General features: G+C 29.8%; 1 protein-coding gene across 5 annotated transcripts in view; it reads right to left on the reverse strand.

Moving 5' to 3' along the window:
• Nucleotides 1–8,159: 8,159 nt before the first annotated feature.
• Tob (Transducer of ERBB2) overlaps nucleotides 8,160–15,493 on the reverse strand; it is a 42,130-nt gene continuing 34,796 nt past the window's right edge. For 4 of the 5 annotated variants that reach the window (XM_036368983.2, XM_070110720.1, XM_014236399.3 and 1 more), the window contains exons 2-5: nucleotides 13,317–14,569; nucleotides 11,971–12,147; nucleotides 11,565–11,911; nucleotides 8,160–11,489 (exon numbers count right to left, since the gene is read on the reverse strand). In XM_036368983.2, the coding sequence (XP_036224876.2) occupies nucleotides 10,574–11,489; nucleotides 11,565–11,911; nucleotides 11,971–12,147; nucleotides 13,317–13,469 (1,593 nt within the window). In that variant the 5' untranslated portion in view covers nucleotides 13,470–14,569 and the 3' untranslated portion in view covers nucleotides 8,160–10,573. The remainder of the gene's footprint in view (nucleotides 11,490–11,564; nucleotides 11,912–11,970; nucleotides 12,148–13,316; nucleotides 14,570–15,493) is intronic. The other variant, XM_036368986.2, reaches the window with a different exon arrangement.

The raw sequence follows: 15,493 nt of genomic DNA on the forward strand, positions 1-15,493 counted from the left end.
TGCAGTGCTTACGATTTTATTTTTTATTTTATTAACTTGAAATTTTACAAAAGGATTCACACGTAGATTTTTCAAAGAATATTCACAAACAGATGATCACTATTTTCGTTTGGCATTTAACACACACATATATAGTCGTATAAATGTATAAAAATGTCGCATTTAAGTGGTTATAATATTGTTAGGTTATGTTTACATTGTGTAACTTATTGAACATTTATTTTTTGTACAACAACTGTATTTTAGAGCATTAGTTTAATATTTAAGTTGCTTTTTTTCGAAAAAAATTAATAAAAATTGGCAAATATTTTAACTGCTGGCAACGCTGAAATACTTTGATTTCACTTGAACTTTAGAAATCGTCTTTCTTTGTCAACAATTTTAATCTTAAACGAGTTCAGATCAAGAATGTGCACCTTTCGCTGCTTTATGTCTGGCCAAATATTTTTTTATTTATTTTATATATAAAAGCATTCAAAAAACTTAATAGAAACATTAAAAATTAAAGCTCTCTAAATGAATTCAAGAAAAGCAAAACTTCTAGACTGTTAAAAGTAAGGGAAACAAACATAGCTTGACATAACATAGCATAGCATAAGTTAACATAACATAACCTAACATAACATAATGCAACATAACATAACTTAACTTAACAAAACATAACATAACACAACAAAATAAAACACAACACAACATATCATAACTTAACAAAACATAACATAATACAACATAACATTACATAACATTAATTAACATAATAATTTTATGTACAGTATTTTTATTTGCCTCAAATAAATACATAGAAATATTTTATTCCAGCAGGTAAAGCGTAACTTTTATCTTTTATTAATAAATATTAATTCTCAATTAATTGTGCGACATTTATGTAAGAGAACCAGGTACTTTAGAGCATTTTATATAAACATACACATACATGTACAAAAAAGGTACCTGAAGTAATTAAAAATATCTCATATGAATTGCTACATATCTTATTGTTTGCTGTATGTTTGTAGGTGTGTATGTTTTATGCTTAGATATTTTGGATTTTGCCATTATTTTTGTTGCTATGCACTTTAAATATAATATATTATTTTAATGTTTTGTTTTTACCTCGAATTCTGATTGTTTCAACTAATATATTTTGCTATTGAGCATTATTTTAACTTTATTTAGTGTTTTAATTTTGGTTTTACCGTTTTAATTTACTTCAAAGCAAACATTGACCGCGCTCTCTCCAGTTCGTGCTTCGTCGTCTCATTATTGCCGTACTATTTATACAAGTTGAACGCGAGATTATTACATTTATCTACTTTTACATGCTATTTAGCTCGCTTGTAACTGCATATTTTCGGTAACAAAAGTTTTTTTTCGGTAAGCTTACGCACTTATTACCGAGTATTCATTACATCAATAATTTTTTCCTATTTTTTAATTGTCCGACCAAGCATTCAATTACTGTTATATACAATGTTATATGTACAAATCTGCAAAACTGGACTTTTAAAGAAGCTTTGAGGGAATTTTATTTCGAGCTTTCGATTGAAAGAGCTTTCATATTTAATTTGAAAAGTTTAAAAAAAGATTTAAGTAAACTTTTTCGTAAAGATTAAATAAAAAGCTTTCGGTTGAAATAAGTTTTTATATTGAATTTGAAAGTTTTTGAAATATTAAGCAACGCTTTAAAAAAATTCAATATAAAGGTTTAGATATAAAGCATGATTAAAAAACAGAAAATGAAAAATTTTCTGTAAAAAGAATTTCAAATAATTTCGGCTATAAATGGAACTGAATCGCGAAAAGGATAATTAGCTTAGGTAGCTTTCTTAGCTATAGTTTATGAAAGCACTTCCTTGAAAGTTTATAGTAGAAGCCAGTTTTTTAAATTTTTTTCTAACATATATATTGTGTGTACTTTTTATTATAAGGTACTCGAAAGCTTTCACCTATATAAGGTTCAATTGACAAACAAAACGCTTCTTCTAAAAAGTTCAAGCTAATTGAAAATTTGTTTTTCTGCACCTTTTATTGTAAAGTATTCAAAAGCTTTCGCCTATGTATGTAGGTTTCGATCGATCAAAACCTTTTACAAAGCTTTTTTAAGTTTAATAAAGCATCAAGTTAATTGAAAATTTCTGTTACCAAATAAAAGTTTTGTTTTCATTTTGATTTAACGTATTCGAAAGCTTTCAACTAAGTGGGAGTCGATTGGTCAAAAGTCTGATTCGCAGATGAATATTAAAACTTTTAAATTTATTAGAAGTGGGCCAAAAAAGCTTACATATTTGTATTGTATAAAAAGGGATGAATAAAAAAGAAATAATTTTCTGAATTAGAATTTTAAAAATTCTTAAATATTTAGAAAAAGTTTATTAATAACATAATATAGTTATATTATTTATTAAAATGTTTTTACTAATAAAAATTTTATGTAAAAAAAAGTAGAAAAAAGAAAAGATTTAGAAAATGAAAGCTCGAAAAGCTTTACGGTTTGAGTTAGCTATTCAAATACTTAAAGTCCAGTTGGATTTACATTACGAAGCTTTGGAACAACTTAGAGCTTTCTATATCATTTACAAATACTGCGTTAACCCTTGTCAAGCCGTTTCTTTATGTTTTTTGGTTAAACAAAAATTATATTGTGTCATATATAAGCCGAAATTGTATGTAATTGCTTTGTAAATTTTAAATTTCACTTTGCATACTTTCAGGTGGTAAATTGGACCACAGCGAAATATCAATGCTCTAAGCACTAAGTCGGTTAATTTAAATGTATGTATGTGTAATAATGTATTTTGCATGCAGTTGCAGGGTTGCATTTTGGATTAATTGATTATTCGGTATTTGCTTTGGGTATTTATTAGTGAATATTGGTTACATATGAATATTTATATTTAATACACAGGTATATTCGTAAGCAAACGCACATAATATTGTACTGTTATACGTATTTACATACACATACATATGTAATATAAGCGTAATTATTATTGGAATTTACATGCAAGGTATAAAAGAGACAAAAAACGGCTTGAAAACATTCAGAATTGAGAATTGTTTTTGCTTTTTTTTGGAGTTTAGCAATTTTGTATTTGAAAAAAATACGTAGAGATTTCGAAAAATGTTAAAAATGGAATATTTAAAATTTTGCCAATTTTTTCTATTTTTCTGCTTGTTTTACATTTTGCTATAAACTTGACATGTGACCTTACAGCTAGAAACTACATACATACATATAAGTAGTTATGCAAAAATTGTATAGGTACAGCTGCACTTAGCTAAATAGATTACTGTGTTATACAGTTATAATATTTTATTTGAAGTTTTTGCGTGTATTTTCTGTTTAATTAATTTATGTATATTTGTTGTTTTTTTTTTTTTTTTGGTTATAACCTTACATTGTAGTAGTACAAATATTATGAAATATTATTGTTTTTACTGATATGCAAGTTTTTTTTTAGTTAATTACATTACTTATTGTTATACACTGTTGCATTTTTCACTGTATACGTGTAGGCGTGTGTGTGTTGCCAGCTCAACATACTCCAAACATATATTGCAAATTTCAAATTTCATTTCCTGCTTGCTTTGTTTGTATAGAAAAAAATTATAATTAATTTGTTTAATTATAATTAATTTTTTTAATTTTTAAAAATTAATTATAATATATATATATTTTTATTTATAAATTATATTTAGTTTTTTAATATTTAAAATTTTTTATGTTTTTTTTTTGTGGTTTTTTGTTTGCTGCTACTTTTTCAGTTTCTAGTTAATACTTTCTGGTAGACAATTTGCAGTTTCCGTTATGGAGTTTAGATAATTGTGTGTTGCTTAGTTAAGTTGTTGTATTATTTTTGTTTTTGTGTTTATATTTGACATTTCACTCGTTTATAAAATTAAAAAAATATGTTATTATTTTTCACTTTACAGGCCCATTAGTTGCTAAGCTGCTTAACAGTTACTGCTTACATTCAGCTATGCCTACATGCTTGCTTACTGCTTGTTTCAACTCTTCGCATTTGGAGACAAACTTTTGAAAATTTTGAGTGTCTGTTTTTGTTGATATAGTTATTTATTAATTATTATTTTTTGCTTGAAAAAATTTGTTTGTGGTTATTTGCTTGTGTGTAGTTGTTTTTATGCAGTTACTTTCAATTTTTATATTTCTATACATTTTTTTTATTTGTAAGCAGAACTCTACCCATCTCTTGCCGCTAGTTTTTCATCCCAAAAACAAATAAATATTTTTTCTTTAAACTTTTTGTTTTTTGTTTTTTGTGTTCTGTTTTTTATTTGCACTACTATTTGAAGTAATAAACTGAAATTGGCAGCGGTTAATTCATATAAATTGTTTTCTTTTTAAATTAAATTGCTCACCAGACCCAGTATAAGCAGCAAATTATGTTTTTTTACTTTTATAAAAATATGAAAAATTGCTTAAATAAATTTATATATATAGTATATAGCTTTTACTATATAATTATAATTTTTTATAATAAAATATGCATTTTTTTTTTAAATTTCTACGCACATTTAAGAGAACTTAAGTAATTTTAGTGTTTCTTTTTTTCAGTGTATTTTTTATTTTTTGAAGTGATTGTGTCGCTTTTTGTATTTGATTTTCGAAAGTTTACACAAATTTACGCTTTGTTTGTTAGTATATGTCTCCATTTGTGTTGAAATAAAATGTTTTTTCTAATTGAGTTTTATTATAAAAGTACAAAAATTATGACAAGAATAAAAAATTCACTACTGCAATATATTTATATATATAAGTATATATAGTATGCACTATGCTTATAATTTTTGAGTTTTTGTAATTCTCTATGGTTTTGCTTTTATAATTTATATATTTTAATTTTTGTTTTCGCGATAGTTTACTACATGTGTATGTATGTTTGTATGAAATATTTTTTATATATTTATATACATTTTTTTAGTTGCTAAAATACTTGCGCTCCTTAACTACTAGAGTACATTCTTTACACTTAAAATAATTTTCAGTTTTTTAAATACACAGTTTTATCATATTCATATATGTAAGTATGTATATATATATATATATTATATATTAAATTTGTTTAAAGGTACGTAAAGTGTTTATTACTTGTTGTATTGAGTTTTGTTAAAAAAGAGTTATTCGTTAAATTATTTCAACACACAACTAACACACAAATATTATTGAATTATACAAGTTTTCTATGCATTCCGTTAGTTTGAAATATTTATGTAACTGAACAAATTTTACAAATTATAACAGTTATTCATATTATTTACTAAGCGTAGGTACGTTTGTGTCTACAAAGCGTCGTTTCGTCGTGTGTTGCAAGTTAACACGAGCAGCGCGCCGCCATTTCGTGCGCACGCATTGAAAACTGCTGCTACACTTCCGACGCCGACACTTCGATTTTACCAGGCATTCGTCTAAACGTAGAGATTTACATGTGTGTTGTCTTAGAAAGTAAGGTACAACTAATATAATAATTTCATATAAAAAATCTTTAGCGCCAGTCTTACAATATTTGTTGAGATTTCCTTTTTCGGCGTGGTGTTCCGTACTTTATCTAACCTCAACAAATAATACGTCGGGTGGGGCGTAATTTGGGTACTTTTTTTACTATTTTATATATATATATATACAATTATTGGTTAACTTTTATATAATTTTGGGAGTTCGAAGCGTAATAAATATTATTGAAATGATTTTATTTTTAATCTTTAATTTATGTTTACGTAATTTACATTTCAATTTGAATTTTATACTAATGGTTTAAAAAATATTGTTTTTTTTTCTATAAAAATGGTGTCGTTGTCGATTTAAACAACAACAACGCTAGCACATTAGATTCATTTAATTGGTTTGCTATACACATCAATATTTTTTAAATATTTTAGTTTTTTTGTTAGAAATTGTTGAATAAGTGTTTTTGTATTTACAAGTGGTTTGAAAATTTAACAAAATGTATGGTTAAAAATAAATAAAAACGTTATAAAGAATATTATTTTAAAATATTATTAAAAACACTTTAAATGTATCGTCTAATTAAACAAACTAAAGTGTTAAAGCGTGTTAATGATTTTAGTACAAAAAATATGATTTAAGTGAAAGCTTTAAAAAAGTTAAGCTTTCATCTTTTAATAACTAATTACTCAGGAAATAAACATATTATTTTTTTTTAATGCTGAAATCTTTGTGAGAATATAAATATACATGTTTTAAAGCTGTAAAAGCTTTAAAAGCTCAAAAAGTTTTAAGCAGCTAAACTTTCATCTTTCAATTAAAAAACTATATACAACTTCATTTTTCAGTAAAATAAAAAAACAAAATATAATTATTTTAAAGCAAGTGAAAGCTTAAAAGCTATAAGAGTTTATTTATGAGAAAACAATACTATATATTTGTTTGAAAACAAGTGAAAGCTTTAAAAGCAATATAAAAAGCTTTCACACTTAGTGATCATTACAAAATGATGGACTGAAAAAATACATTTTTTTTTTTCGAAAACAAAGTAACGCAAACGCATTCTTTTCTAAGATGTGAGTTTGCTTTATACTTCATTAAGGGGAAAAGTTTCGAAAAGACACTTTTAAGGTGGTTAAGTTTTTAGTTTAAAAATGTTTAGGTATTTTATTTCAAAAACGACTTATAATAATTTTTTTCTCAAAACTGGTAGTATTTTGGTTAAATTCATATTATATTTAGGAGTTAGTCGGTTTGAATTTCGGGATTGTAGTTTAGAAAGAATTTTTTTCAAAGAAATTTACTGGTTCAATAACTTTATATAGTCAACGATTTTTTTCAGAAGATTTGGAACAATTCGGAATTTGTTTTGGTGTATGTAAGTGAACTGAATAATTATAATTTTGAAATTGAGCTTAAGTGACAACATCAAGATGTTTAGAATTGTTTTTTCAAACTTTAGTTTAATAGAAAAATTTGAACAAGAACTCGCTCGATAAGACATTTAGAGGTATTATATGAACTGTGTGTTTAGTTTAGAAACATTTGGTATATTATTTTGTTTAGAAAGGGTATTTAGAAGATTTTGAGAACGCGTTAACATTTTGCCAAGAATAAAAATATATTTTTAATACTTTTTTATAATTTTAAACTGTTTTTCTAAGAATCAAAATATATATTTATCTTTTATTGTAATTTGAAACTTTTTTTTTTTGATAATTTTAAGGTTTTATTGACTTTGAATAGAGTTGAAATATTGAAAAATAATTTTTTTAATGAATTTTGTGAAATTTAATATTTTTTAAGTAACTTTGGATTAGAATAGTAGGAATTTATTAGTGAACTGACAAGCCGTTTATAACGGAAATAAATTCAAAAATAGTTTTTTTGTATTTTTTTTTGGGAGGATGCGACTTTGTCAATGCTTTTAAGTTAAGGTTTTGATTTGGAAAATGCAAATAGACACTTAAAATGGTGGTTTTTTTATCTATCTTTCAAGAAACCGATTCAGCTACACTCATAAAAGTGAAGCTACGTTCACTTGGTATTAAATTGTTTGTTTTAGTTCTAAACTTCATTTTGTTTGTTAGAAAACAAATATATAAGTGATTATTGTAAGTTTTGGGGTTTAGAAATTTCAAAATTATGTATATAACGTCTATTTTAAAATATATTTTCAAGCTATAAACTAAAATAATATTAGAAAGCTGGTTATGGTTTAGAATTTGAAGAAATGCGGAAAAGGTAGAAGCCAGTAGACGCATATAATATAATAGTGTTGAAACTAGAAACTGAGTTTGAAAAAATTTAAATTTCACTAGTTTCTTCCTACATTGTTCTACTGTTCAAAGCAAAGTGTGGGATTTTCGAAAAAATTATACTTTTGTCAAGTTAAAGAATATATATTTTTGTTTAGCTAAATATACATATATTTATAATAGTGAAAATAAAATATGTATATATATATATGTGAATATAAAATTTAACTTAAAAAAAAATAATTTACTGAAGTTTTTGAAAAGTTTTGGAATACAATAAAAGTATGCATACTATCGATAAATTTATCGTTAAAGAGGAGACTATCAACACTTCACTAAACTTGCTTCCGCACCAACCACCGAACACCATGTTTCAACAATTACCTTCACACTCACACTACCCGCATTAAAAATTATAGAAATGAAAAAGTCCTTCATTTTATATTTTTGTTGTTTTCATTAACTTATGTAACGTGGAAAAGTTTTTATTATATTCTCAATAAAAAAGTTTCAGAATTTATAATCACTACAAACATTGGTTTTTGTTTTGTATAAAAAGTATAAAAAAATCATTAATGTTAAAAATAAAAACGATTATTGTATGTATGTGTGTGTTGCAATGTACTAGCAAAAGACTCTGTACAAAATTAACAGCTCATAGCTTTTGCAGTTGTTTTTTTTGCTTGATTTTGTAATAATAATTTTGCTTTTGTATTTGTTTTTGCAATTAACGCCTAACATATTTGCTATTTGTTTTTGTTTTTCTTTTTTTTAGCATAATTATTTTTGGTTTTTATAGGTAAGTGTAGGTTATGTGTTATAATAATAACATTTAGTAATAATACAATTTAAAATATTTATAATAATAATAGTAATAGCAATAAAAAACGTTTTTATACACAGTAACAAATTTAATTGAATTAGAAAAATATGAAAAAATATATATTTTTATATAATGTCTATATATGTATATATGCATATGTATATTAATTTGCATTACGAAATGTACTTTTTAACATTATTTATAATAATCTATGCAAAACAATTACATTGCACTAAAAAATTCAACTAATTAGAAAATTAAAAAAAAAATTTATCTACAAACATTTTAGACAAATAATAGGTAGTTTTGGTGAAACATTATATGTGTTTATATGTATATATAATATGTATTGCACAATTGTTAGTTTACATATTTTTGTTGTTGCACACTCGCATGCGCAAACGCTTAAGGTCGGACACCGTCGAAGTGTTGTAGGTACATTTGCTAAATAAACGCTGCTGGCGCACACGAAACTTGAAAGCGGTGTTGCTTATTGTTGTTGTTGTAATATATACACATACAGCTATGGCATATTGATTGTTACTGACTTTAAGTCGCTTTTTGTACGCTCTTTCTTACAAGTAGTGTTGCTTTACAGCCTTGTCTGCCACTTTACTCCTGCTCCTTACTCCTTCTTTTTCTTTGATATACCGTTAGTTTGCTTGCTTCTGCGTGACCAGCAGCGTGCGTGCGCTTTTGTGTGTGTGCCTCATGCATGTGTACTTAAGCTTTTGCATCGGCACTTAAGTTTTTGCTGAAGCTTCTACAATAATTCGCCGGTTTAGCTTACATAACTGTTGTTTTCACTAGATTTGCTTTCATTTCACTTTGGTTTTTTTTTTTTGGTTTTTTTTTGTTTGTTTTTTAGTTACAATAATAGCAATAATGTTGATAATAATCATAATAATAATAATGTAATATAATATAATAATAATAGTAATAAGTAGTTATACAATAATATAGCATTATAAAACATTTAACATTCTCATATTTTCATATATATATTTTGTTTTGTTTTCTCTTACGTAATACATACAACATTTGAATATTAGAAAAATGTGTGGGTATAAAAAACAGCAAAACGATTTTCACTTTTTGTTTGACTAATTTTAAAACTTATTAATAATAAGACTTTATCTAGTTCGTATCATTTACTATATGTATTTGCCAACTGCGCCTTAGCTACATGCCCGGCTACACCCACTTCCGCTTGCGTTTTTATTTCCGCTTCCGCTTTTGTCCCGTTTACAACTAGTTAATAAAAAAACGACTTGAGAAATTTGTATACTATGCTGATAGTGTTACTTTAGGTTAGGTTTTCTTTTCTTTGTTGTTGTTTTTTTCTTTATAAATAGCTAAATGATTTATAAAAACAACGCGCTGCAGCATTTCTCTTGTCCGTCCGTCGGTTTCGCTAGTACATACATAATTACAAAACTTCGTGCCTTTTGCTGCGCTGCTTGCAAAGCGCCGATTATACAATATGTTTATATATTATATGTGGTTGTAGTTTGTTATTTTTATGCTTTTTTTGCATTTTTGTTTTTGTTGTTGCAGTTATATTGCACTGTTTTTGTTGCACATGCTGTTTGCCAGCATTGCTTAAATATATTTATATGTACGTACGTATGTATGTGTGTTTTGTTTTTGTTATTTGCATATTTTTGTTGTAATAATTACAGTTACACTAGCAGAATTTCTCTATTTATAACTTTGAATTTTTTCTATAATTTTTCTTTAAAAAAGTTTACGCTTTGCACTGTCTTCTTGCTACAGCTCCCTCTCCTTATTTTTGTTTTCACATTAGCTATGTTGTTTTTGTAATACATACAATATACATACATATATATTTATATTAATTTTTGTTTTTGCTTTTGCAGTGTTTTTTGCTTCTAAAAAAATAAGCATTTAAAAAAATAATTCTATGCTTGCCTACTGCAGCGGCGCTATGCGCTTATGCAAGGCCCACGCTGCTACTATCCAACGGTAAAAAAATGTGAAAAAACCATAAAATATATTACAAACATCTTAGTTGGCCACCAACAGTTGCTGGTAGGGACCGGCTGCATTGGAATAGAACGAGTTGAGACCATCGATCAGTTTCGAGTTGTTTGAGTCTTGTTGTTGTTGATTGCTGCTATTGGCCGCCGCGGCGGCGGCAGCACTGGCAGCGACGGCAGCAGCGGCTGCGGCAGCCAATGGTGACGGACTGACGGCTGTTGGTGTTGTTGCATTGGCAGTGCTGTTGACTGCGTTGTTGGTGATGGTGTTTGTTGTTTCTGCAACGCTGCTGCCATTCGACACAGTCACAGTTATGCCGTTATTGCTATTGTTATTGCCGTTGCTGTTGTTGTCGGCGCCGTTCTTCTCAACCACATGTTTGCTGTTGCCATTCATGTGTTGTTGCTGCTGCTGTGCCGACATCGGTGCGCCCACAACGCCGGGTGGTGGTGCCATTTGCGATTGCTGTTGTTGTTGCTGCTGCTGATGAGCAGCCGCCACCACAGCAGCTTGCTGCAAATGCTGATTGCCACCCAGGCCGTAGAAGCCATGTGGATCCAGGTAGTTGTTGAATTTGCCGTGACCGCCGTTGGCTGGATTGGCAGCGCCGCCGCCGTAGAGCGCGTTATTCTCGGCGGCGTGGAAATGCGTGTCGAAGACATTTCGATGTCCATTGAATTGTGGATACATGCCCATGGTGGCCATGTTGGGGAAGTAGAAGGGATCGACTGTGGCGCCATTCTGGCCTAGGCCCAGCGAAAGTGGATTCGGCGAGAGTGAACGTGCTGGCGAGACGGGTCCGATGGGACCGAAATGATTCGGTGGTTGCGCCAAGTTCGGGCCGCCATGGCCGCCGTGATGTAGTTGCTGTTGCTGTTGTTGCATGGCACGTTGTTTAATGTAGTTGGAGAACTCAGTGGGCGACATGCGATACGAACTGCTGCTGGTGAGTAAGGAGCGAACAAAAGAATGAAACCGTTACTCTCTTGTATAAGTATGTGTGTGTGAGTGTACTAACCTATTGGTACGCTTGGAACTGGTTTTCAATTTGGTGCTACCGAATTTGGTCTGAGCAAAAGTGGCTGTTGTGAATGTTAGTGGCGCTTGTGTGCGCTGCATGAACGAACCGTTTGCGGCTGCAGCCGGATTGGGACTACCTTTGTAGGTGGGCGAATTGGAGGAGGCCGAATGTGGCGATGAGCCAGCATGCGGTGAAGTCTTTGGACTCAAACTCAAGTTGTTCATGCTTGTATTGACCGCATCGATGGGACGAAAGCATTGCGCTTCAGGATTGAAGGTCTTATTGACCTCACGATCGGCCGATGTGTTGTCTTCATGATTGTCACTATTTTCCGAGTAGAGAATCTGTGCAGACAATAAACAGTTATTAAATAAGCTGAAAACAAAACTATGAAATAACTTACCTTCACAGCACCCTTTTCGCCAATGCGATACGAGACCTCGCCGGGATCAACCCAAACTGACAGCTCAGCTGGTAAATTTTCTAAAATATCAGCAATAGGTACACCGCTCTCGCGCGCAGCACGCTCCAAAACCGAATCAATTGGATCGCCTGTTTTCAAGCAACGGAATGCCGATCCCTGAATTGTGGATTGAAACATTAGGTATTAGTAAAACTAGGAGTCATTAATTAAATATTAGTACAATCTATTTTTTTTAGTATTCATCTATTTCTAAAATCTAGAATCCTCTAAAAAGTAGTGTGCTGGTCAAAAGTTTATCATTGCTTAAGGTCCGGTGTTTGGAGAGTAGCTTGGGCATATAATTTCAAGCTATTTGATACTTGTCATAAAAGTTTGGACTTTATCATGAATCCTTGAACGTGTCTTCTACATAGAATCAACTCTGACTTACACATTAGGTCCGAGAAATGATTAACTGCCTCTCAGTGATTTGTTTGGAACACATGTCTTCCGAAAATTCAGCGAAAATCGTAATGAAAAGAAAAAACTGACTCAAACGGAAACTGTTTTCTAGTTAACCCGAAAAAAAATAATTATGAAAAAAATGTATATGACACTACCAAAATCTTTTCCACGGATGAGTATTCTCAGAGTATTCGTGGATTTAAATCTGTAGCTATAGAGTATTTTGTGATTTGCATTGCGACCTGAGACCTATTGTGCTCTGTACCAATGGGCTTAACTTTATAATAAAAAGTTACTACAACATTTTGACTGGGTCTTTAGGTGCTTCTAACCAGTCCTCCACTAGGTATAGCAGTTTTCTTTACTGAGAAGAACTGTAGAGTCCATACACAGTTATGGTAGTATGATTGATAAATAGGTTAATTTCTAATTCGTTCCTTTGTTTACTTGGCCGGTTGCTCGAACTTTTTCTCTGACTTAATGTTACCTTTGCAACATGAAGCTTTAAGCCATTCTTGAGTAATTAAATGGCGAAAACTCTCTCGGTTCTTTGCTATTACCTGCTGAGAACCAATCCCTATCATATATGGATATTTGTTTGAAACTAGGAATAGCGTCCAATATGAACATTACTAGAGTATTATATTCAGGCAAGGTGTTACAATGATAGATACAAGATTAGGGTCATAAATAACACGAACTGTGAAATTTATGGCAATGTAAGCTCTATTTCGAACATTTTTGGCCAAGCTTTATTGTTGTTGTGACAATTAGAACTGTTCCTGCATCCCAGCACGAGCTTTCTAATTCAGCTTTCAAGAATGTCCTTACAAGTACTTTACATCTAGATAGTAATTTCTACGCAATAATTAAGTACCCACCTTGAAGGGTTTCTCCGGATACCAGTGACCTTGGAACTTATCCTTCAACGCCTTCTCGAGCTCTTCGCCGAAAATGTTTACGCGTCGCCTTGGTAGTTTATTATAAAGATACGAAATCACGAAATTTAACGCCACCTGAATTTCTATATGCATTTTGTTGCTGTTGCTGTTACTGTTGATGTGCTGCTTATTGCTGTTGTTATTGTTGTTGCGACTGCTTGGTGATTTATTTTATGTATGTTTGTATTACAATGTATGCTCAATCGTAATTGCCGTTGGTGCAGACGCACTTTATTTTATTATATTTGTTTAATTGCAGGTTGTTGGTATGTATGGCTGTATGCAAGTAGATGGCGCTGTCACCGTTTTAAAATTGCGCTGTTTGTTATTGTTGTTGCCGTTTTTATAGCAATGTTAATATATTGATTTGTTGTTGCCTTTGTTATCGAATACTGTCGCGTCGTGATAATTTAATTATAACGAACGTGTTGTTGCAGCTAATATTATTATTGTTGTTGTTGTTGCTATGGGTCGCAGGTTTATTTCAATTGTCTGGCTGGTCCTTTGCCACTGCCTTTTGTTCGCAAGCCGATACTATTTGCTTATTTTTTATGCTTGTTGTTGCTGCTGTTGTTGTTGTTGGGTGCAAATTTAATCGCTCGCGTTTGGTGGCTGCACGTTTTTCAAACTATTTAATGGTTGTTATTGCTATTTGCTTTTGTTTTGGTAATTTCTTATAAATTTGTAATTTCGTATTCCGAAATGACTTGACTTTTGTCTGTGGTCGTCTGTCTGTCTTTGTTTATGTTTGTGGTTGTCGTCTGGGGGTTTTTAAGTTTAAGCGCATTCTTATTGTTGTTGTCGCGTATTATGTAGTTGTTGTTGTAGTATATATTAAGCTTGCTTTCTTGAGTTTACTTTATAACTGTTTGAGAATTCTTTGTATACGTTGTATTTTTGTTGTTTTTTGGTTTTTCAAATTTTGGTTTACTTATTTCTTGTATTTGCTATTGCTGTGTAACTCATCGAAGTATTCCGGGAGCTTTGTCGTTGTTTGTGTAGCTGTGTAATTTCTTCTTCACGTTAATAGCTTCGCATTTATTTGTTTTGGTTTACTTATTTCTTGTATTTGCTATTGCTGTGTAACTCATCGAAGTATTCCGGGAGCTTTGTCGTTGTTTGTGTAGCTGTGTAATTTCTTCTTCACGTTAATAGCTTCGCATTTATTTGTTTTGGAGATTTGTCTTGGCTACCTGTAACAAAAAATTTATAAAATATTAAATTTTACCCTAAAAAAATAATATTTCTGAGAGCTTTCATTAGCTTAAATTTTTTTAATTTTTGAGAGAAAATATTTATTTATGTTATAATCAAATAAATCATATTTGTAAAAGCTTTCATAAGATAAGAGCTTTAACCTTTATTAGAATGAATTTTTTGCAATTTTATAGAGAAAATATTAGTTTTTACTCTAAGGTAAAACAAGCTCTCAAGCTTTTACCTTTTTTGCCATTTTGAAGGATACTATAAACAATTAGTTTTTGAGAATAAATTTTTTAGATCTTTTATAAGCTCAGAGCTTTTATTTTTTGTAGATGCATTTTTTGTTGCAATTTTGGAGAGAAAATGTTAAATTTTACTATAAAACTAAAACTTATATTTTTGAAATCTTTTATTAGCTCAGAGGTTTCCATGTTTTCATGTAAATTTTCTGCCATATTTTAGGGATATTATAAAAAATTAATCTTAACGGCTTTAATTAGCTTAGAGCTTTCACCTTTTGTATATGAATTTTGTTAGCAATTCTTGAGAGAAAATGTTAGTTTATCCCATAAAACAAAATATATGTTTTTGAGAGCTTTCCTTAGTACAGAGCTTTCGCTGTTTCCATATGAATTGTTTGCCTTTTTTGGGGGGATATTATATAAAATATATTTTTTTGTGAGCTTGCATTAGCTTTGAGTTTTCAGGTTTTTATTAGCTCAGAGCTACCATTATAATGTTTTCTACTATTTTGTTAGAATATTTTCAAGATTTCGCTTTGATATAATTTTTTTGGGCGTTTTTGCGTTAAGGCCAACAAAAAAGGAAAAATGCTGCAACGTCTTAAATACAGTTTTATTTGTTTTGTTTTTTGTTATTGTTGCTGTTGCTTTTAGGTAGCACGAATGCCCGTG

Source organism: Bactrocera oleae, chromosome 5 (assembly GCF_042242935.1).
Source record: "Bactrocera oleae isolate idBacOlea1 chromosome 5, idBacOlea1, whole genome shotgun sequence".
Taxonomy (NCBI): domain Eukaryota; kingdom Metazoa; phylum Arthropoda; class Insecta; order Diptera; family Tephritidae; genus Bactrocera; species Bactrocera oleae.